This window comes from Oculina patagonica, chromosome 6, assembly GCF_052425735.1.
Source record: "Oculina patagonica isolate OP01 chromosome 6, crgOcupat, whole genome shotgun sequence".
Taxonomy (NCBI): domain Eukaryota; kingdom Metazoa; phylum Cnidaria; class Anthozoa; order Scleractinia; family Oculinidae; genus Oculina; species Oculina patagonica.
The window spans coordinates 18548868-18573417 of record NC_135763.1 but is presented as its reverse complement, the minus strand read 5'-3'; the positions used below and the strand labels follow the sequence as shown (position 1 = coordinate 18573417).

At 37.4% G+C, this 24550-nt stretch overlaps 1 protein-coding gene across 2 annotated transcripts in view; it reads left to right on the top strand.

Moving 5' to 3' along the window:
- Nucleotides 1-18609, top strand: part of LOC144658086 (nucleoporin NUP188-like) — a 41453-nt gene extending 22844 nt beyond the window's left edge. For both annotated transcript variants that reach the window (XM_078518408.1, XM_078518407.1), the window contains exons 32-56: nt 2619-2719; nt 3955-4044; nt 4897-5001; nt 5859-5924; nt 6493-6596; nt 7390-7453; nt 7576-7649; nt 8436-8511; nt 8714-8845; nt 9721-9798; nt 10139-10224; nt 10619-10773; nt 11361-11464; nt 11835-11969; nt 12423-12491; nt 12704-12790; nt 13100-13291; nt 14069-14206; nt 14730-14804; nt 15031-15194; nt 15606-15684; nt 15797-15928; nt 16292-16350; nt 16957-17086; nt 17472-18609. In XM_078518408.1, the coding sequence (XP_078374534.1) occupies nt 2619-2719; nt 3955-4044; nt 4897-5001; nt 5859-5924; nt 6493-6596; nt 7390-7453; nt 7576-7649; nt 8436-8511; nt 8714-8845; nt 9721-9798; nt 10139-10224; nt 10619-10773; nt 11361-11464; nt 11835-11969; nt 12423-12491; nt 12704-12790; nt 13100-13291; nt 14069-14206; nt 14730-14804; nt 15031-15194; nt 15606-15684; nt 15797-15928; nt 16292-16350; nt 16957-17086; nt 17472-17660 (2684 nt within the window). In that variant the 3' untranslated portion in view covers nt 17661-18609. The remainder of the gene's footprint in view (nt 1-2618; nt 2720-3954; nt 4045-4896; nt 5002-5858; nt 5925-6492; nt 6597-7389; nt 7454-7575; nt 7650-8435; nt 8512-8713; nt 8846-9720; nt 9799-10138; nt 10225-10618; nt 10774-11360; nt 11465-11834; nt 11970-12422; nt 12492-12703; nt 12791-13099; nt 13292-14068; nt 14207-14729; nt 14805-15030; nt 15195-15605; nt 15685-15796; nt 15929-16291; nt 16351-16956; nt 17087-17471) is intronic.
- Nucleotides 18610-24550: the final 5941 nt, after the last annotated feature.

Genomic DNA, 24550 nt, shown 5'->3' with positions numbered 1-24550 from the left:
TTTCGCGTGTAGCCTATATTGCGCATGCCCACTCTACACACATTGCCGTCCAGCTCCGTCCAGCTGTTGTTGAGGACGGGAGAAGTAGAGTTTTGCCGTCCACCAGTGAACAGGAGTGCTTTTTGTATGATTTCGTTTAAAAATCTTATTATTTTTTAATTCTGTTACTGTGTTAGGTGGTCCATTATGGTATACTTGGTTTGGTACTGATAAAAAGTTAAGAAATCAAGTTTCATTTGCGATTACGAATATATTTGCTGTGCTTTGCATAAACGCTGATGGCGAAGCCACGTGCGTGTAATTATGAACTTTCTTGCCTGTGTTTCTACAAAAATTTTAATTGGAATTTGTACCCTGTGAATGAAAATAGTGCTTTCTGGTCCCCGACTTTGGGCTAGAAGCGCCAAATGTTTTTCTTTGCATGTTTTGGGCTAAGGAATTATTGATCCACTAACGAAGCCGTCCTCCGTTCACACACGCCGGCTCTTAACGTTGGAAGTTCCCGCCAAGAACGTCGACATCGGCCCAGCCCTCCTGGCAAAATTCTACCTTCCTCGCACCGTCCTCGAGGTCAGCCGTCCAGGTATCTTAAAGTCCCTAATATTATGGACCAATAAGCCATTTCCGAGTTACCCTTTGCCTCTGTTTCAAAACGAGTCTAAGTGCGAAACCATTCAAATGAAAACGAGTTTAATTTGCATGAAAATGGACCTGTATGCAAAACTCATTTTTACGACTGAATTTATTCAGGAGTATTGTAGCTAGCCCAGTGGCACTCGCATGGTTGGTCGTTCCATCATCTGTAGACTTCTCATTGCAACTCCGCTGACCAGCAGATATACTTGTAGAAATAGTGTAGCAAGGCGGCCGTATAAAAGCGGTCGTATAAAGGCGGTCTTTTAAATTTAAAGGGGTTTACAAGAAAAACCAGAAGCAAAGAAACAAAATATGGCTGACAATTACGTGAAGAATTAAGTAAACGACCGCCAAAAAAGTGAACATTGAGAGCCAGTAATCTGCATTAATCGATCGATGACTTTCGTGTCTATCTTTCGAGCTAGCGTAGTACATGTAGTCGAATGTAGGAGCATTCGAAAACTAAATCAGGTTTCACATAAGCTTCATAAGCGATGGATCTATCTAGAAACCAGAGCGTTGGCTAAAATCGAGTGCGTGGCTGCTTGTCCCCAAGAAAAGGAAAAGCTTTTCAGATGAAACAGCACAATATTACATTTGTACCTGAATCAGTCTATTATATTTTTTTTTACAGCGTTATTACTTAACAGCCTACATGTAAATTATTCTGCAATGCATGCCTACGGAGCGATATAATAAACAAACCATTTTAGTGCTATGGGTTAAAAAAAGAAAAAAAAAAAGGAAAAAAGAAATTAACTCTCTCCTCTGGGACTCGAACTCGCGACCTTTCGATCCGCAGTCAGTTGCCTACCCGACTGCGCTACTTATGCGCACTTAGTCACGTGAGACGAAAATATCTTATATCAATGTAATCGACATTCCGCCGTTTATCTGTTATCATGTGCATCAAAGGAATTTTTGAATCACCTTGCTGCTTATAAATTTTCAAGGAATGAAAACTAAACTTTTAAACTTGGCAAAAAAATTCAGTCGTGGCTCGAAGAGCTCTTTGATCATATGAATGGTTTCGCATGTAGACTCGTTTTGAAACAGAGGAAACGAGTAACTTGGAAATGGCCTATTTAATGACCAGCTTCCAGTTGGCTGGTTAGCTCAATTGGTTAGAGCACTGCACAGGTATCTCGAGGTCAGGGTTTCAATCCCGGCAAGCCTGATTTTTTTCATGCTTTTTTTTTTTCGGAACTGCATAAGTTGCGTTAATAGCTGCGAGGATCTTTACATTTATTTGTATTTATTTAATTAATTAAAGTACATGTATAACTAGTGAGTGTGTCCTCCGTATGGCTGAATCTTTCAACAACCACCTAACATTGCTTCACTGTAGCTTATTGTAGAGTGGTCACGCTTTTCAGCCTACAGAAAAAGTTCCCCATTATATCCCTGGTGGGAGGGTAAGTCTCCCATCAGGTCCCCAGAGGGGAAACATTTGGGATAGTCCAAGGGGTTTAAAAATAAATAAATAGAATAAGGCAATAGGACACTTTTATTGTCTGTAGTTTGTTTGCTACACGGCAAAAAATTATTGTCGTCATAACAAGCCATGTATGAGATATATCTTTTTGTTGCACTATGTAAATATTTGTTGCTGCCATAACTCATTTACCATGTACTTCTTAGTACTAATCATGTACTCAGTAAAATTAGTCATGTTGTTTTGTTCACCCTCTTTTCAGCCTTGGCGTGCTGTATTTCTCTGCCCTAGATATGGGCACTATCTTTGTAAACACTTTGCTCCCTTGTCAGCCATGCCTTGAAATCCGTGAAATCCTGTATGTCAACAAAGCTGACTAGGGTCCTTTAAAACTGAGGCCATCAATACTAGATGCACTTACAGCTTTCAGGTTGTAATAACTGCTCCTCCAAAGTTTAGACGCATCTGGTAGCATTGATCTTTCTGATCATTGAGATGTCAAGTACCCATTTGCAGTATGTGGTTAAGTATGCATTTTTCTTCTCAGGTAATAGTCAGCTAGTGACTGTCATAGCCTCATATGTTCATCACAGACTGGATAGTCAGCTGCCGACCTTGGCAACACTATTACTCAAGAGAATGTGCCTGGTATGTCTGCTTGGTGAATTTACACAAAATGTAAACAAAGAAAGGTTTATAAAATGTTTCAGTCCTCATGGCACCATTTTCAAGTTCAAAGTGATTAGAATAAACTGTCAGAAACAGTTCGCTGAATTAATCTTCAGTGAACTATTTCTGACAGTTTACTCTTATCATTTTGATTTTAAAAATGGTTCCACTCTGAAACATTGTTTGATTTTATTGCCGATTTTTGCTTATGTAAAACAACAACATTTTTATTGCAAAATCATGAAAAGAAGTAAGTTTACAGGTCAGTCACAAAGAAACAAGAAGAAACAAGCTGTTACTAAGTTTATAATTTTTACATAGGAGAAGTTTATAAGAAGTTAGCTTTCTACTTAACCCTCCATGTGGCTGAATTTTACCAAAACCACCTATCGTTGCTGCATATTGTAGCTTATTGTAGAGTGGTCATGACTCTCAGCCTAAAGAAAATTCCCTGTTATATCCCTGGTGGGTGGATATACATCCCATCAGGTCCCCAGAGGGGATATATATTAGGTACAGCTGAACCTCTTCTTACTGACACTCCAAAATATGGACACCTCTACATTTAGGACAGTTCACTTCATCCAAGGAAAACCATAGTTCATATTATCTCTACCTTTACGACAAAGACACCTTCATAATATGGAGACTCCACTCTGTCTCTCTGGTGTCCTTATTACAGAGATTTAATTGTTATTCATGTTCTAACAAAATACAATTACATGCCCAAGCAAAGTAGCTTAAACAAGAAGTTCTCTTATAAAAGGGATAGTACCTCCCACTCGTAATTCGTTCTGGAGTCAAGCATCCTGAAAACTAAACGTGCTTTCAAATCTCCTGAATTAAAATTATTTGTTATTGACCAAAATAGGATTTAACTTGCTGTTTTAACAAAATTTCTTAGTAAAAACGAAATACATTTTTGTCAGTAACTTTCTCTTAAAATGTGCAGGTTGTTTATCAGTTGTTTACGCCTTGATGGTTGACTGACAACTGGGGGTGAAAATGGCCAGGCCAAGCCCCTTTTATACTGTGAAGTGAAGTGAAAACTTTATTTACTCTCGGATTGTAGAGTAGCCTATGTTGCTAAATCTCCGAGCATTTCAACATTACAACGATGCAACGGACCTTTCTTTCTCTTCAGACTTGACTTTTCTTGTTTAACCTCTCTTTTTCATTGCTCAATCTTTTAAATTTAAATATTTTTTTTCCAGGTGGCTCCCATGTCAATGCATGCCAGTTTTGGTGCAGAGGCTGTTTCCTTGAGAGATGCTTTTGTGTCAAGACTCAGGACCCTTACTGAGGTGCTGATTAATGTGTGATTTCTAATTACAGTATTAGAATTGTCAATGCTCTATTAAGATGGCAGGCGATGAGAATGAAGGAAATCAGTCTCTTTTTACTTAGGATTCTAGGCATGCAATATGTATACATAGCCCACTGCACATATTGTGGGCTTACTATGAATAATAGGATTTTAACTTATTATCTTGCTGCCTCTTGGCTGGTTTACAATATCGATGGAATCAGAACTGTAAGCGTAAGGAGCATTATGACCCAGTGAACTTATATTAAAAAAAGATAAATAAACGGTGTTGGAAGCTCAATGAAATCGGAATTGGAGGGATCAGAAGAGTTTCTTTATATTTTGATTCTGATTCCCTTTCTGTTGCTTTCGCCCTGGTGAGAACAAGGTGAACGGAGTCAGAAACCCAAGTAGAAGAAATTAGCCAATCCAAGAGACCATAACCAGTTTCTTGCAATGGCTTTTTATGAATGAAAGCGAGGTTTCAACTTTGTTTATGCATGTGTCGACTTTCACTAGATCATAACTGCCTTACGATTCTGAGTCCGCTTCCATCTCTGCTTCAGTCGCTAATGTAAACCAGCGCTACAGCTGTATGCCTTTACAACTACATTAAAAAGTATGACCATATTTCCTACATGTAGTTGAGGAAACAGGAATGATAATAATAACAGCGACGACGACAATGATGATGATCATTTGGCATAATCAAATAGACAGAAATATCACTATACTGCAAATTTTGGTTAAGCCCACGTTTTTATATTGATTCTCTATAAGTAATTTAAGAAACAATATTTATGGCACTCTGAGCTCAATGCAGTCCTTTTTGGATCTATTCAATTTCTAGGATGTCAAGCTTAAAGTGGTAATCCTGGAGTTTATAGCAACAGCTGTAGAAACTCAACCTGGATTAATTGAGCTGTTTCTTGATCTGTCTTCCAAAGATGACAAAGTAAGTGCAAAGCTGTGCTCTAGGAGTGCGCTGGTATCACAGGCGACTTTCTGTTATCTTTGGGTGACTTGTATTATTCTAATTATTCTAAGAGCATTGAAGTGACTGGTATGAATATTGCTGGAAAAAGTAATACGCATGCACATGGAAACCATCTTCAAGAAAGCGATTTTCAATGAGTGTGCAAAACAAAAACCAAAGTTATCACTCTGGCCAATTCAAAAGAACACAGACAATTCAGTGAACCAATCAAAACTCTAAAGAAATACATGTAGCCCATGCGAAGGGTGGGAAAACGTGTGTGAGTGATGATTTGTTTTGGTTTTACTTCCTATTGGCTGACAAGTGGCCAGAGATTTTTTAAACTTATCACTAAGTCTAGTAATTGCAAAACCAAAGCTAATAGGAATCACTTTCAACACTCAAGTGAAAATCGCTCTAAACTAGTGCTTAAAAGCGAAGTGTATTACAGCAAGGCGCCCAAAAGTGTGACCACTTTTAATTAATTCACATTCTTTCGTGTAGTCATTATCCAATCAAAAGCCGTGGACAGCTTGCGGTTGACTTCTGATTGGATTAAATCTGCACGAAAGAATGTGAATAAATTAAAAGTGGTCACACTTTTGGGCGCCTTGCTGTAACTGATCCATTGACTTCTGAGAAAGAAGCAAGATCTTTGCAGTTTAAACGGTCAAAGAAATCATAAAAAAATCAGGTTTCATTGGTATTTGACCCCACAATGATCAAAGATGGCACTAAGCTAGCTGTGAAGTCACTGGAAACTGGTCAATTACTAAAATATTGGAGTCATTGCAAGGGCTTCATTTATTCTGAAGTTGGTTTTTTCGTCTTTTCAGGAATTCGTCATTGGGCAAAATAGCTGTCTTCATGCAGTTTTAGATATTATTGACCCCGAGAAACAGGTAAATAAGTGTTGACATTTCTCATAAAACACCCCAAGTTGTATGTAATTCCACTTTACAGGTTACATAAAACAGAACATTGACAAAGTTTGAAATGCGCGCTGTTGGCCTAAAGGCAAGCGGCTCTGTGAACAGCTTTTTTTTTTCTTGATGCGTGTTGTCCTTAGCTGCACATTTGTGTGGAGGATTCGGATTTACGTTTAGTGGAAAAGAGCAGTTTTCATTAGAGTGCCGTAAAACCAAAACCAGAGTAGTCACTCTGGCCAATCACAGAGGACACAGACAATCCAGTGAACCAATCAAAACTAGAAGGAAATACATGTAGCCCATGTGAAGCGCTGGAGAACGTTTGTGAGCGAGTCTTGATTAGTTTTGGTGTCACTTCCGATTGGTAGAGAAAGTGGCACATGTGTTTGAAACCAATCACGAAACAAAGTTAAGCAAAACCAATGCAATTCAGGATTACTTTCGAGGCTCAATTGAAAACCTCTCCAAAATGACAAGTTATTGGTATAAACAGCCTGAAAAAGTTAATTAAAATACAATTTTCTTTTCCGTCCTCTTCTAGTCAGGTCACTACATCCCTCCTCAGCTTGTGTCTGCAGCATTCTTGTTACTTCACTCTCTGTGGCATGACAGAAGGGATGCTGCTCTTACAGCAGTAAGGAAGAGGTAATTATATTCAATGCGTATATTAATTATATAAAGTATATTCAATTTTAATCGTATCCAAGCCATTTAATAGTTTGTGTTATCAATAAAATAAAAGCAATAAGAATAAAAAAATAAACCCTTTTACAAATTATACAAGGAGAAAATGGGATGAATTACTTTAGATGCTTACAGGAGTATTTCACCTGGATTTTTGGTGCGCAAAGCTCACTGCTTCGTAGCAGCTTTATTTACACGTTTTGAGGAACAGTTATCTTTTGCTTAGTGGAACACATGCATTTGGCAAACAACAAAATAAAAATCATAAAATAATAAAGTCATGAAAAGAATCAAGCGTAGGCGAGTAATAAACCTTACCAAGCAATTTTTGCACAGGAAAAGTAGATTTATTTACTAATTACTCCTCCACATGGCTGAACTTTACCAAAACCACCTATCACTGCTGCACTGTAGCTTATTGTAGAGTGGTCATGACTCTCAGCCTAAAGAAATAATTCCCTGTTATATCCCTGGTGGGTGGATAAACCTCCTATCAGGTCCCCAGAGGGGATACATTTCTCTTTTAACTCTTTAGAAATGTTTACTGTTTTTTTAAATTTATTTATTTCAAGTATATACGCCCCTTTTTTTGCAAGAGTTTTAACTTCATTAAAATAATTTCTCGATAACTATAAACAGCCCTGGTTGTTTTTAGCTCCACATGGGGGTTAGAAAGATTTCGTGAGGAAAGTCAGTTTTTTGTCACTTCATGTGTTCTGATAGGCAACATGTTTTTTATTTTCATTTTCAATAGCCCGAAATTCTGGGAGAATGTAACTCACCCATTGATAACTGGAATACAATCAGTTGATGATGAAGTGAGTATTGTTTATCATAATCCTTCTATATACAAGTAGACAAGACAAGAAATGTTAAACATCCTTAGGACCTTTAGGAAGTAATGAGCCAATTACCAATACTAACGTTTTCTGTTTTGTAGGATTACAGATATCACATGGAAATCTGCTGTTACGCACTGCAGATTATTGCGTTAGAGGCTTACTATGTTTCAAGGTAATCTTTTTACATTTTGTATCCATTGCCTGCATGCTGTCAGCATGCAATTCAGTCTCCACATATGTTTATAAATTTTTAGGAAATTTTGTCTGGTGATTAGAAAAAGATCACGCCAGGGGCCATAATTATAGAGAGGTTAAGGTGTCAGTGAGGTGGCTAACGGGCTTATTAGAGAGAGATTTGCGAGGTTATCAGAGAGAGGTGGAGGATGGGAGCCTATCATATTATACAAAAACAGGATGTACGGTATTATCATGTACGGCCTAAGGACACAAGGAACCTTCCTGATGTGTAGTGTGAGCCAGCCAAACAAAATATGTTGATAAACAAAAAGGAATGTAAAGGAGCAAAGCCAACTGGAGAGGTTGTGCTTGTTGGTTGAAATTTATTTGATTGTCTTTGTTCTGCTGCAAATCCCTACCATTATAAGGTAAATGAATAAAAAAATGAAAAAGTTCAAAATCACACCGCACACTCCACTCAACTATTCAACGTGTCATTGATCAGTTGCAAGCAACATTGCTTAAGGGGAAAGGGGGACGTCGGTGCGAAGTGTCTCAAAAGTTATGATGAATTTTGTGATTTTAACAGACCTGGGTTGTATCTATTCAAAGAGCTAAGTCACAAAATGGAACAGGCCCTGATTACTTTTATGGTTCCAATGCGTAGTGCTGAGTTTTGCGAGGTACATGTAAGCATTATAACCTACCAAGCATTAGTTATTTGGAGATCTGATGACTTTAGTTACTACGTAGTAACAATAACTGTATCAATATTCACCAGAGGTCAAGTTGATGAGAGTCTGAAGACATCCATGAAAACATTCTGTTCAAAACACAAATATCAATATTGGGGTCAGGTGAGGATTGCTATATTTTTGTGTTGTTCATGGCACTATTTGTTGTTAATTTGTCTGGATTTTGTTTGCTCTTTTTACAATTCAATCGCTTCTTCGTTTATTTAGCTTAGCAGTAAGTTCTAAAGTCTGAAACTGTTCTGTCTTGTACACACACAGATCTTCGTTTAGTTAACAACAGTTCTTGTGATGTTATTTGTTGCAGTTCCTTAAGTCTTCAGAACAACCTCAAGCTATGAGTGAGTCAGAACAAGATCAACCTGAGAATTGTGAAGAAGAAAAACTCAAACTGCTCAAAGCATGGAGAACCTTCTTGATTGTTTGCTCTTCATTTCAGGTTTGATTAGTGTCTTTGAATAGATATCATTGAATAATTATTTTCTATTTAGTATGCAGTCATGCTAGATTTATCAGGTTAAGTATAATGGCGACAATTCTCAAGGCCGCTGTGAGATGCCTAATTTTGCTATCGGAAATCTTTAGACTGAATTGACATCTTTTAACTGTCAATTATTTTACTTCTAAAACAATTTATTATTTAATTTCTGGCCCTGCTAACAGTTAAAAAAATACCTTATTACATGAAATTTTGCGACACGTTAATTTCGCGATTTTGAGGTGCGCATATTTCGCGACACTTAAATTTCGCGTTTTTGAGTAAGACACAATTTACATTTCTTTTGTAATATTATTTAACATGCCCTTGAATTAGATAAAACGACTTCATCAAAGGAACAATAACTTCAAAATTAACAAAACGCAAGGGAGGGACTAAATCTCGGCAAAAGCAACAACAGAGCAGTTCTTACAATGTCTACAAGTAAGTCATGCTTGTACATACATGAATAATTGTTCTTGAGTCAAATCGGACGACAACATTCATTCACATTGATTTTAGTGGTACTAAACTTATTATTTCTTGATAATTGACATAATGTGAGTCACTTAATTTTCGCGTCATGTTATGTTCGCGACACTTATTGTTCGCGTCACTTTAATTTCGCGATTTTTTTGGAATCGCGAAATTCGCAAAATTAACGTGTCGCGAAAATTTCATGTAATAAGGTACTTTACTTTTGTCTTAGCTATGTGTGCAGTTCTTTACAATGGTCTTAGTATTTTGTCTTTAAGCTGCCTGGCGTTTGTATGTTACACAGATGTACTGACTATATATATATTGTCTGGGAATAACGTTGTCATTTTTTATTGCAGACTGAGGTATTTGGACTAAATGAAACTGCGCGCAGAAGGCAAATCCTGGATGACATTCTTCAAGGATTGAAGTCGCAGGTAATTAGCAGTCAATAAAAATTCCATGGATGTGTCAAAAACCACAATTGTTCATAATGTCTATACCCCCCCCCCCCCTCCACTAAATAGAAATCAACTCGCGATGTAAACTCTATCCTTAAAAAGTCCTGCATTTTGGTAATTGGCTAAACCAAATGGAACACTCTTGTAAGAGAGTGTCGAAATGATGCGAAAACTATCGTGATAATGGTACGTTAAATTTTTGTGGTAATTATAAAAAGCAAACTCTCCAAATTCATAAAAATAATAATATTTTTTTAAGGCATTAGGTTAATTTTATCAGTGCTATTTCTTAGCTTAGGTCTTCACTTCCTTACAGGTTTCAAGAAGTACGTCAGTAGACAGTATAAATGCTGCCGGTGAGCTGTGCAGTGTTTTCTTGATGTTACTCAAGAGATGGAACAGGTACGTTCTGAACACGCCTATATTTTGCATTATTTAAGAATGCTTCCTACTGCAGACATGTTGTGTGACAGCGACCACCTAAATTTCTAAACCATTGTTTTTGTAAGAATAACCCTTGCTTCAGTCATTTAGGGTTAAGAACATGCTAAGCAAACTAGGCAGTTTGAAGTTAGGAAGAAGTATTGCTATTCAGCTATTAGCGGGCTTCCCCAGCATTTTGTAAGGTTGCCCTAACAGCTCGGAGTTATCCATTTATACACGTGGTGGAGAGAGGCATTATGAGAGTTTAATGTCTTGCCCAAGACCACAACACAATGACCCCAGCCAGGGCTTACACCCAGACCCTGAGCGCCAATAATTTCTTACAATACCGATTGCAACAATTATTTTGCAGCTGTCTTCAAGATCTGAATCCAGTTTTTCAGTGCTTGGTGGATGTCATGGAATCAGCGCACAAGAATGACACGCAGCTGTTTGTTCATATCCGTGTGGCCATGTTCTCTTCCATCTCAGTCCTGCTTCAGCATGCCAGGACTGAACACCTTTCTGGTAAGACACATAACGTAATTTAAGCTCTAATAAGTCCCCCTGGGGCTTACACTGTATTTCTTTTTTAAGACCATTGAAACTTAATAGAAGGATTGGGGGGGGGGGGGTACTAGAGACAAGAGGCTTATTTCCAAATCATACATCAGTTTGGGTACATATCAAAGAAGTAAAGTGGACTTTTTAATGTTTTAGTTGTGTTTGGAAACATATTTTCACAAAATAGCAGCAATAATAAGGAAATGAATCGATGAACACCTGTAAAAGCAAAAAGTTGCCTTGCTTCCTTGTTCATAATTTTTCATGATTTACCATCTGGGGAGGGGGAGGGGCTCAATAAAGAGGAATTTTACTAACAAATTGATCTTCAAGACCGGGGGGATTAGAGGTGGATTGTATGGACTTAAAAGAGAGAGAGAGGGGGGGGGGGGGGGGCTTAGCAAGGCTTTAACGGTATTTTTTAAATGTTAGTTCTAAAAATTTGACAGTTTATCAAGACATAACCACCTAGTTGATAGATTTTCTTTATTCTCGTCATGTGTTTACGTTATTACATTTACGTGGTATTGAGTGTTTGTTGTTGAATTCAGATACCTTGGAAAGCAGTTATGCCATGGTTCTGTTACCGCTTGCTTGCGAGCCACTAGAATACTTACGAGGAAGGTTCACAAACGAAGAGAAACAGCAAGACAGGGTATGGTGAAATATTATATATAATGCCTTTATTTTCTGACTATATCTTTTAATTAAAATGAAGAATAAAAGTTAGCGAGAAAATAGAACGACGCTTCGATGGTATAATACCATTAGTTTCAAGTTTTGAAAATAGCGGCTGACTTGTTACACAAAAAAAAAAAAAAAAAAAAAAAAAAAAAAAAAAAAACCCCACGGAACGAACCCAGGCCTACTACTATTAAATTAGAATACTAACATGCAAGTACAAGAACCACGTTTATGACTTAAGTCGTGACTGTAAGATCTTCTCTCAGAAAGCGGACGATGTTTCATATGCAAAACACATTCTGATAGTATCCTGTATCACACTAATCATGCCATATTTGTAGGTTCTAGAGCTGTCTGTGTTTATTATTGATGAAATTCTGAACATTCTGCTCGCCAACCCTGGTCAGTGGCTTCCTGTATTAAGAGAACATACGTTGTTTGCTTCTCTGGTCCAAGCCTTGGATGTCTGCATCAAGGTAAAGTTAAGCTTTGGGAACTGTTCATAAATCATTACGCCAGCTTGATCTATTGAGAAGTCTCGCGTGTAGGAATACCCCTCCTCACAACTGTTGGCAAGAGAGCACTACATTCTATTTACAGTTCGTTCCATACAAGCAAACAAGCAAACAAACAAACAAACAAACAAACGTTGGATGGTCTTGGTTAATATTTTAAGGGCCTTGCATATGGGTTTTCTGGCTTTGCACTGAAGTGATTTAAAAAGGGAAAGGAATGCTCTTTTAAACTAGCATAGCGTATGCCGTTTAATTTTGAGAAGCAAAAAGGAAAATAGATTCAATTCTGATGAGTAGCGTCTAGTGTTAAGGCGTTTACTGTAAAGATTGGATTAGATAGTTTGTCAAAATTATGTTTCTGTGGAAACTTGTTTGAAACGTTTGATATCAATTTGCTTACCCTTTCCCTTTCAGACTCGTGAGAAGAAGGGATTTACAGAAGCAATTCTTCACTTGTTCCTGTCCCTTTCAAGGATACCAACGGTATGGCCAACCTGCTGACTTCTTCTTACAAATTATCACACATTCTTTAGGCGGTTTTCAATTACTTTGGAATTACTTTATTTTCCTCACGTCTTGAAGAAAATATGACAAGTGCCAATTAAAGGTTTACGTTTGCTCTGTTTTAGTTAAAGCATGTTGCACTTCTTTAAACCGACTGTTTCGTTTTTAATAGTATTTTGTTTTTGTCACAGAGTGCTGAAGCCTTGGCTATGAACAATTTATCTCAACCATTGTGTCTGGGAATGGCGTCACTCTCCTACTCGATAGAAAGGCAACAGGTAATCACTAAATAGTCAAACTCTACTAACCAGACCCTACTCGACAAACGTGCGTCACACAAGCGAGAGTCTCGTTCCTATGCTTGTCGTAAATTGTAAATTCGTTGTCTGGACTAGAAATGCGATCCTTGTTGGCAGAAATTCGTCATTGTATTTCAGAAAGTGTCTTATAAAAAATGGTGCATCGATGCTACTCTGTACTACAAATGATCTTGTTGTTGTCTTCTGCGTTTCTTTACGTGCCATAACTAACTTATTCAAACTTATTCAAGTGTGTTATATTACCCATACTTCCTTTTGATCTCACAGGCTCCTCAGTCCTCGACTGGCCCTCAGTCCCAAACTACCTCTAACCAGTCTGACCCACACAACCAACGAAACTGGAACAGAGTATGGCAGCTTTGCCTTGCCGTGATGGGGTCCATGCTGCGCACGCTCCGACATGGATTTCTCAAGGAAGCATTGGACTTTGCTGGTGTACACCGGGAGAGGCTTGCAGAGGTCAGTTAAAACAGATATTTTTAACTGATATCTTAGAGAAGCAGTAGCGCAAGTACTTCTAGGCTTTTCTTTATAGGTTTATTGTGATGTGGTTTGAGAATGCAACTTTTTAGCTATGATTCTTTCTGTTTATTTACAGCTTCCCAATTCTTACGGTGGCTAATCTAATGTCATTTGCCCACCTGAGCATTGCAACACTTTCTTAAAAAAACTAATCAGTGTTTCTTCCATCTTCTTAACATGAACGTAACCAGTAAAAATAATCAATCAAGATTAAAAACTTGAAATATTTTACATACAGCACCAACTTGTGGTTTTATTTGTGTATAAACCTCAGAAAGCAAGGCGTACTATCATGAGTGATTTCAAAAAGTCAACTGAAAGTCAAAAGACATATTTACAACAACGGAACCCTTTAACTAATGGTCTGGTTTTGTTAAAAACTACTACACTAGTGCACTGATGCTGTTAAAGAAGCTTTATTAGGAGTTATGCATGTTCGAGGTCTTGATCTCAAATTGAAAACGTTGGAAAGACTTTTTCTAATTCAGCCCTTGTGTCTCGGAAAAATCACTAAACGCTGATTACAATTTTATTAAGAATTTGTCCATATCTCCATCTTGGCGTTCTATGGGTATTCATTGCGTATGAGCATTGCTTTTTTCACCAAAAATACGGCATAAATTCACGTGATAGTACCCTTTTTACTAATTGTTTACAGTAGTTTGTTTACGTTTTGGTTTAAATAAGGCATTTGTATCAAATGATGTTTTCCAGGCCATGGATAGTGTTAGGCGGTCGCAGTCATCAGACGTGTTAACTGAAGCTGAAGAAGTCAGTGCTTTCCTGTTGGAACTCGCGCATTTCTTTCACGAGTGGAGGTTCACTCTACCAGATGTACTGATTCTACTGCAGGTAACTCGTTTTATTTGTCGACTTAAATTTTGCCTGGAACATTAAAATTAATAAATCAAACCTTGATGTCTGTGGTGGTGTATGTCTTGGCAGCACTTGTCATCCATACCCTTAAGTGTTGGCCCTCTTGGGAAAGGCCCGAAACACCGACTTCAATTGGGGCTAACCCTTCTCCTTAGGCAGGTTGACATCTGGTTTCCTCAATCCCTCCCTGAGATCTCAATAATCGTGCTTCTCAAACGTTCAGTGATCAAATCCTTAATAGTCCTGTAGCCAAACGTTCCCTAAAGATGATTTCCCATGACCATCTCTCTTATTATTCACCTAATCAACCCAGTCCTGTACCTAAAAAAAGGCATTACACTAGTGTTTAGTTAATATGGCGACATAGGGTTTTTGTTTTACAATTTTAATTTGTTATATTATAGACTTGGAAGTGATGACAAAGTCACTCCCCGGACTCACAATGTAACAAAAAATGGCCTTGTGTTTTTCAAGTGTTCTTTGTCAATTCCTTTTCCAGGCTCGGATTGGTGTTCTTTGTCAAAGTTGTGTGGCGCTGCTGACTCACCCAAGATTGCTGGCCCACTTGCTCGATGTAAGAGAAAAAAAAACAAGTTTGGTTGACGTCATGTAATGTAGAACATTGTGTCTGTCTTGCTATATTTCTTAGAAAACTTCCATTGGTGTCAAGAGATTGATTGTGAGAAGCAAATCTGTACTTCTTTGCAAGAGACGAATGAAGACAGTGGCTAAATGAGAATAAAAAAATATTTTACCGTGAATTGATTATCAATTTTATCTAATTTTTTCTTTATCTTTAGTTATCAAAAGGATCTGGAAGCTCCTCCGTCCATGACAAGACCCAGTCTTCAGAGGTGCACCGTTCCTTGAGCGGCTCCTTCTCAAGAGAAATGCTCAGAACATACTCGTATGCTGACGATGACTCGTTTAGAAACAGCCCATTGGTGTCTAAAACCCAGTCCCAGTAAGTAAATTCATCAACGGTGTAACTTCTGAGTCGGAGGAATACCAATACCTATAGGGTGTATGTATTATGGTAACCTTTCGATCATAGAAAGCCAGACAACAGTGATTTCATTTTGTACGCATGGTGCTTCACATCCCATAAGGAAGTAAGGATGGTCAACAATGGCGAGGGTGGAAATAGATTACAATACAATCTTATATCATTTAACTGTGCCGGTTTAGCCAAAAGTAGGCTTTGCTAAAAAACAGTGTTTGTCTCATCTGGTGCTGGCATCAATAACAGTTCACCTAAAACATCACTTTCTTTAGTGGCATATTTTTGAGTGAAAGAGGTGATGACTTCCCGTATCTACGTACACGAATCCATATTATAAGTGTTGCAAAAGACTGTCACATCTTCCTTTATTAGGTTGTTAAAGATTTTGTGCAATTCGTTGGCGATGTTACGACAGTTAACTCCGGACATCTGTGGAATCCTCATTGATCAGGTAACAAATTTGGTATTGGCTCTCAGATTATGGAATTATAACATGCAAGCTTCGAAACGAAGGTTGTTTACTTTCGTGTGTAACAATGTTTATGCTTTTGTCCTCTTCACAGGGTATGGATCTGGAAGAGTTCCCTCCCCTGCTCTCTCTCGGGTTCAGTTCACCAACTGTTGACAACGAGGAGCCTTTGTCGTTTGGTACTCTTTTGGCTTGCCTCAACATGGCCCTCTCCAATCTTGGCCCTGTGAGTTTCGTTACTTTTTCACGTTTGCTTGCTTGCTCATATGATAGCTCCGCCACAAGCTTTTTCTTTTCTGAGGGATTGCTGTCTTAAGATTAGTGTAACAAAGGAATAGAGTGGTTTTGAAAAACAGCTGTTAAACGAAGCTTTTTCAAATAATTAAGTGACAACAAACAAAATAATCTGAAATTTCGTTTGATACTTACAATTACAATTATCATTTAAAGCTTCTTGTCTGTATATTAGCCTTGCTTAAACTGTCATGCATCAACTTGTGCTCTTCTCTGTGTACGTATTACTTTCTAGTATTTTTGTGTTGCTTTGTATTTTCTTGTCCTTTGACTTTTGACTTGACTTTCTTCAAAGCCTGACCTGAAGTCACCAGTGAAGTCACCAGTCAGGACATTATCAGAGTCATTACCAAGGTAAGACGTGTCGCAAATTTGGAACAATGTGCGCAAAGATCGCGTTGAATCGTTGGAAGGCTTTTGTTGTCAATCCTCTACAGGAAAACATTGGGCCCTTAATTTAGCTTCCTTTGACTCTTTGTGTTTTTTTTTTTGATAACTAGATCTTTTCCTGTCCAAATGTTGTCGCTACTTACAATTTGAAATAAATAAGATTTTGTCTTGTCATGTTTAGAATCATGTTTTAAAGTGAAGGAAAACAAAAGACGTTTTGTCAGCAGTTGTACGTGCGTAGCGCCTCTAAGTTGACATGTTTTGGTCTAAATTGCGGTGACATTTTTTACAGGGTGGATTTAACTAATGCTGTTGTTTTTCGTTATCATCGGCTTGTACACATGGACATGTCTCTAAGTCATATCCCCGCGAACGTCTTCGTTTGGCCGTGTTTACAATCATTTTTTGAGCGTCTTGAGTCGCATTTCTGATTCGAAAAGTAAGCATGTTGCTGCCAGATAAGATGTATTACCGGTTATCCGAATTCACGTGAACATAACTTCGTACTTTAGCGAATAACATATGTCATTTTCACCAATAAATTTATGTTTAAACTTTGTTTGTTTCTAGATCTCTTCTGATGTTTACGATGGAAAATGCATTAATTGTTGCGTTGTCTCAAGCTTGTCGATACTTGCGGGATCCCGCGCTCGACCCGCGGGTCAAGCAGTTTCTAAAGAGAGAGCTTGGCAGTGAACTGGTAAGTATTGGTAGCACGATAATGGTATGGTAGTTATGTGGTGCATAAATATAACACGACCCTTACAGGCTGGGGAATCGTAAATTTCCGTTACGGTCCCGCTCGTAGCTACTGCTTTTTGTGGACTGACTCGAGCTGATCCAGAAAACGCTGTTTCTGTTACACAAGACTTTTCTTTCACCACGAGCAACTCAACATGTTTTATTTATTTACGAAAACAGCCATTACATTTGCCATATTACATGGTTGGTGATGTCAGAGGGGAAATCCTTTACTTCACATGCACATGCACATGACCTTGAGGTAAAGAGTTCCCCGTGCGGACCTCTCAGTCGGTCAAGCACCTAAATTTTATTGACAATCTTACGTTGCTTGTTTATTTCAGGGGAACTTTCTTGGTGGTCTGTTCCGTCACTTTGTTCGACGTGGTCTCCCTCCCTCCCCTGCGGGGGCACAGACAAGTCCGAGTACTGCAGCACGGAGGACACCAACCAAGGCATTGGCTTTCACAGAGGCACCGGAACAGAAGTTCTTTAAACTGGCAGACACGTTTGTAAAGCAAGTCTTGAGATAGGACACTGGTATTCACAGAGACTCTAGAACGGAAATTATTTCAATTGACGGGCACTCTTGTGGAGTAGAACTAGAGTCACTGCAGCTGGATAGATACTTTCTGAGATGCCGCAAAGGAAGTTCATTAAATTAGCAGTGTCCTTTAGTAAGCAAGTCTCGAGATTGGAAACTTGGAAAGGTAGTTTAAGAGTACCGGGACTGGAATTCTTCACGACCCTCTTGTGAAGCAAGTCTTCAGATAGAACAGTTGGTCTGGTATTCGGCGAGGTACTTTAAATTGGCAGATACTCTGAGATGGAACCTGTATTGGGCACCAGAAAAAATTGGCGATGGACTGGAGATGGGCCGTAAAAAAACTCGAGATAGGAAAATCAATCGCTAAAAGAAGAATGAGGCCGACCGATTGCAGGCAATACTTGCGATTCAGCAGATGTATCCATGACGTTCATGCATCCAAGATTCCAGAAAATTTGCTTTGATGTTGCGTTGAATGCTTAAAGCCTGGATGTTGTGAACATTCAAATTCTCCTCATTTGTCCCCATATATTCCTTAAGTTCCTAGTGTCAGAACGCTTCAATATGGAGACAATCCCAGGCTTGGTTATCATTTCGTGAGTTCTGGTCACCTTTGTGCATGATTATGTATGGATGTTGTTTGGAGAAATAAGATGCTAGACACTCTTGTACCTTAGAAATAAAATCACTAAGCTAAAAATCACAAATACCTCAGCACACCACATCTCTTTGTGCTTTGTTACACATAAGGCCTTTTACCACAAAACGCAGGTTAAAATAACGCGTAAAGGTGCTCAAGTGACATTAAAATCGCAAGCCCCTTCAGTGCAGAGAATTTGGCAGTCCCCCTGGCTGACGATTTTCTGTATTCTACCTTTGTGCCTAGTAAATGTTTTCACCAATAGTAAAGTGATAATAGAAATGGTTGTAATATACTTGTACAGTTTTGTTTCCTTTATTTTATAAACTAGTGAATTTTGTATCGAAGCTTTTGTATTCTATCCCGGTCTATTTACCATACTGCAAGTAAAAGTAAATAAAGAGTCGTTTCTCAAGCAAAATCGTGCTTTTCTATGAATTGGTGAAATTTGCTGCTTTTCGAAAGTGTTTCATTGTTTTTCATATATATAGATGCCAAAACTGTCGTATTCCAATGCGTTTTATTTTCACGCATCGTGAAAATTTAAACCCGCAGAAATTAATTCACAGAAAGGAAATCTAAGATTAATAAAACAAACGGTTGTGGATGCTTACTTGCTGTTAAACATAAGAGAGTTACTGATTTTCCTCGGCTACGGGGATCCTTCTTGTTACTCAATGGCCGAGCAAACAAACGGATCAGCCATAGCAAGAAAAAAAGTCCATTAATTCGTAACACGTAAATTCATTACATTCGGACATGGCAGATGTAAATTTACAGTTCTAAAGAAACGTTGCTTTCAAGACTTTCAATTTACAACTAAACAATTTTTGTTAAGTCGACGGGACGTTAGCTATGAGGGTGTCTCAAAGACAATGAAGTTTCTACGAAATAAAATGGGGAAAAAGTTATATGTTCTGGAAAGGACGGTTATTGCAAAGCGCGATCTGCCAGTAAAACAATCGTGTAGTTTCATCTTTCAATATTTGCTGGTTAATCGAAAAACCAAAAATAACTTGAAATCATCCAAAGATTGAGAATTTGCAAAACATGTAATTTAAACTAAACAATAATTTTGTAAGTCGACGGGAGGTTAGCTGTAAGGGATTCTCAAAGATTATTTAGTTTCTACTAAATAAAATGGGGAAAAAGTTAATCAAATTTTCTGGAAAGTACGATTATCACAGAGCGCGATAGGTCAATAAAACAATCGTATAGTTTCATCATCTGTCAATATTTTACGGATTAATCGCCGAAAAACCAAAAACTACTCGATATTCGAGAATTTGAGAACGCTGAAATCCGGCTTTACTGGCTTTGAAGGTTTTATCATTGACCATTCAGAACCGAAGCCGCTTGAAATTGCCAATGATTGGATATTGAACACTATAAACCAAAAAAAAAACATCGACTAAACTCAACATTTAATTCTAATCAAAGGCAAAATCGTGCACGGCGATGCTTTTTATTTTGAGTGACAGCCTCTTGTAGCGTATGAAATGCTGGTTAAGAAAACATTAGATGCATTCAAACCAACATTTGGCAGCACATCTGTGCAAGCTTTGATTGAAAGGCCGCCTTTCCCAAGAATAACTAAATCATACAAAGGCGGTTGGTTGTTACACAGGGCACTGGACGTATAAGCAGTTGTCGCGCAGTGTAAAGAGAAGTAAAACCATATCCCGTCCGCGATACAATAGGTAAGAATGAACATATATGAAATCTCTCCTACTGTAACGTTTGGCAAAATCGTATTCAGTTCGTAGCCAAAAATTGAAAGGTCATGAATAGAAAGCCATCGTTCTTGTTTGTTTTATGTACCTTAAGGTTACTTTTTTTAGCGACTACTAATTTTAGCGATTTTTTCAGAGCAACATTTAGCGACTATTTAATTTAGCGATTTCCGAGAAATTTAAAAAGGTAGCGATACCGTGTAAACCAGTTTTTAATGAACATATAGCTAAGATGGAAATAAATGTACAGTAAAAGAACAAACTCACTTGAAATTGAACGAACATTTGCATTGCCAGAAAGAACAAAGTTACCGGCATCTATTTTTAAAAGAATGTTTCAAGTCGACTATGCTTAATTTTGTTTCACTTTGGGGTGGGAGGGGGTATTTAAATTTAACGAGTATTAAATTTGACCGAGACAAGTTTTAGCGAGTACTAAATTTAGCGAATTTTGCCCAACTCGCTAAAAACGCTAAAATTAGTAGCCGCTAACAATAGTAACCTTAAGGTAGATGATCAATTTTCACGTGGTATTTCTCGACCTTGAATTGTTTGAGAGCGTTGCCTGGCGTTGGTTTTATCTTATGGTGCATTGAGTTCAATGAATCTTAATCAGCATGTTGCGAACACTATAAGAAATTATAATTATTTAGCAAAAAACGATTTTTTAAAAATGCTCCGAGATCCCCAGTTTTCATAACTTTAAACACCAATTTCTGTTTCTTTGATTGGAATGAAGGCAACATAAGCATTGCCCATTTGGCATGCCCTATACAGAAACGAGATGGCGACTTAACCGTAAATAAAATAGCAAGCACAACATTCTATCTCCTTACAATTTATATCTAAATATGAAATGAGACTTGTTTCAGCGTAAAGCTCAAGTGCTTTTCCATAAACGATCAAAGAACCACCGAAGTGCACACAAGAGTTCCATTAGGTTTTCTCATTGAAGACTTCTTGAAGTGAATGCATTAGTTTTGTATTTTTGACAGGTAGTTTAGAAGTAATTCAACCTTCAACTCAAGATCTCAAAAACGAAATTCGACATTGAAAGCTTTTTGAATTGAAAGCAGCTTTAGTTTTTTTATGGCAGGTAATGGGGAAGCAAATACAAATTTAGCTACCTATAAAGGAAATTAATGACTTCAGATTTCAACTTCCGACCTCAAAAATATTAAAAATAAAAATAAAAGATTTTTGTCTTAATGTGACTTGTAAATATGTTTAGAAATATTATTATATATAAAAAATAGCGAAGAAACGCTCGACTGCATAATTTGCATTTTTATTTTTTATTTATTTATTTATTTTTGGATTATTCCGTTTTTCCTGAAAAGGGAATGAGATGAAATTTTCATAAGTGTTCGATACTTCCTCTAGCAATAAAATGACACTTATAGGTGTGAAAGGCTGTAAAATTAATTCCCTGAGGTCATTTTAACTTTCTATTGCTACAAAATGTTAATGTTAGATACGGAGAGGAAACAGCAAAACGTTATTCTACCTGATTGGTAGGATTTAAGCAAATAATTAAAATGTCCATACTTAAGAATTAAATTCAAGGTTATAAAAGGAGGAAAATTTATTAAAAATTGATATTATCCCAGTAAATGAGTAAATAAGCATTAACGGCCCATTAGTCTGACTCATATTAAAAAATGCTCGGCGCTAAAAGCAGCTAGCGTTTATTCATCGCCGCGACTGCTCGAGGAGGAGTTATCTCCGCCATTGGCTGTAATAAGTACATTGTGCATAAACACGAAAAAGTCACGAAAATTCATTTTTGGACTGAACGACTCAGAGATTCACTAACAAGTGGTTTTGCAATTTGTTTATGCACAAGTCAAAAGTGGTAAGTTCTATGTACTTCGTCAATCTATCTATATTTGTATACAGCCAGCTTTGTGCCAGTTCCAAAAACACCTTGTCTATACAGATGTTTTAGTTTTTAGTTGACTCATATGTCTCGCACTACTGTCTGAAAATTTGCCTTCAGCTTCCAAATAAACATATAGCATAACTAAAATATCTTGGTTTTAAAGATATGCAGTCGAAGCTCTTCTAGCGATCGCTCTCGTGAGCGACCATTTTTAGTTGGAAACTTTGTGAAAAATTATTTAATTTGTCACTCATACTCTGTAAATTAAAGCTCTTTCATAAGCGATAGCACCCGAAAGCGATTTATCAACTTGTCTTTTCGTTCTGTTTTTAAGCGACCAGTCAAAGTTTCTTATTCATGTAAGGCAGCGGACTTGAATAAAAGTTTGCACTAGTTAATCACATAAACCGTAATATAACATCTCTTAATAGTGTTCGTTGATTAATATTTCGAATTAAAAGTTCAAGATGATTTACAGCCAAAGAAAGAGCGTAACCCTGAGAGTGAGGCAGGAAGCTCTGTGTTAAAAGCTCTAGCAAGCGACGATCAATAGTTTCTGCATGTGGTCGATTACCAGACTCCATTTTTAAGACTCCCTTTTTAAGAGGCCTTTCTTTTTTTAATATTTAGTCCTATTTGTACGTATCTATATATTCGTGTCACGTAATGTTTGCATCTTGAATAAAGTATGTTATGTTATTTTCGTAAACAACTAGCTTTAGTTACGACTACTTATTCCGGAACGGCGTATCTATCAATTCTTCTTTAGTGACAGGAAAATTGCTGAAAATTGAAAACTCCAAACGATTTTTTTTTTCATCGGTCGAACCTAATCCTTATTTTCTTTAAAATATCTGCAAAGGGTAAATTGCAATTAAAGGTAAAATTAAGTAATTTTTTATTGACCAAGCCCAAAGTTGTCCAGTGGTTTAATGCAGTCACCATAGCAACTGGCACGCATGTGATTAATTAATACTTCATCACTTACTCACGAAATTAATTTGTCACAGTAACCGTTAAAAACTGAAAGCTGACGGTTTTCAACGAGAAAACCCTTAATTAAATGTAGGAAATTCCGTAAGGGGCGAAATTATCATTAAGCTCTCTCTCTTTCGTGCGGCAGGCTGAAAACAGATGTCGAATATTTCATGACTATTATGTCAAATGGTAAAAGTCAGGAAAGTACAAATTAATATAAAATGCAGTAGTTGCCACAACTATGTAAACTGCCCAAGGGCTTCTACTAAGCAGTCAAATAATTGAAAGAAGACAGAAAGAAAGGCCTTGGGTATAGTTTAGAAACTTCTTTTGAAGAAAAGGGAGTGTGTCGTTCATTGATAATTTATGATCGGTAGACATTTATCACAGAGTGGCACTAAGTTTTGAAACTGTTTTATTCCCAAATAGTTTTTAATTAAAACATGGGGCAATTGTCATTATGGCTATAAAGATGTGTCGTTATCACTGAAATAAAAAAAAATCTACAACAATGTGCTTCGAAATAAATATTATTGCTACAGTTTTTTAATATTTTAGCTTAAAAACGGATAGTAAACAATTTATTGACACCTTTTAATGGATTTTGTTTTTACTGAAGGTGATATATTCTAAAAACATCTGCCCGTCCCGTCGATCCATACACTACGTGTGCCTTTATTTGAGCTGTTTGTTCGGTTTGAGAATTTGAATTTGCTAACTATCGATAAACCTTGACATCACATACATGTTCGTTGAAGATGCTGTTTGGCTAGCGAAACAAGAAAATTTCACGTCAGTTCGTGCACCAAATTATTCGTAATTTTATAAAACCATAATTAATGAGAAAAGAAGCATTCTTAGCCCCAAGCCGGTTTAAGAATAGACCGAGCCTGGCATGTGTTTCGTTTATTCCGGCTCTCAGGCTACGAAATAATGATCCAAAACAAAACTGGCTTTTAATTGTTGCTTGAGGTATTTATTTTGGAACGATTTTGCCCACGGTTTACATATGGTTTCTGCAATATCGATATCAGTAATAAACAATGTTATTTTTTTCTTGTTGATACATGCCTTTTGGCATGTATACTTTAAAGTTATGACTTCTTCACAGAGTTCAAACTGTGTTTACTTTACGTGCTCATACAAATCTTTGAGACTCTTGAAATTAATTTCCAGTTGCACTCGAAGCATTATTTATGTATTTATTACCAAAACTAATTTCAAACCATTTTCCTTGGAGCGTAATTGTTACCGCTCATTCTAGTCAACTGAAGATTTCTTAAACTTTAGAGCAGAAAGCAGCATATACCGGTAATTTTTTTTTCCATTTAATCTTTCTCATGCTAAAGTGAGGTGTTTCCTATAAACATTTCGCATGGGTCGGGTACGTGGGTAAAATTTAAATCAAAATCGAGTACTAGCGGCTGTCAGATGCACCTTAAAATGCTGACGCCCGGTCGCATTCTCAGCTGTGCATGTGTTACAGACGCATTGAGCATTTTATACACACGAAATTTGTACTACAAAAATGCACTACAATTATCATTAAGTGGCGATATGTCCTTTAAAGCGGACCATCGCATTTTGGGTCGGAAGGAAGTTTTCCTTCAAACTTTGCCCAGTGAACTATCTTGGTTTATAAG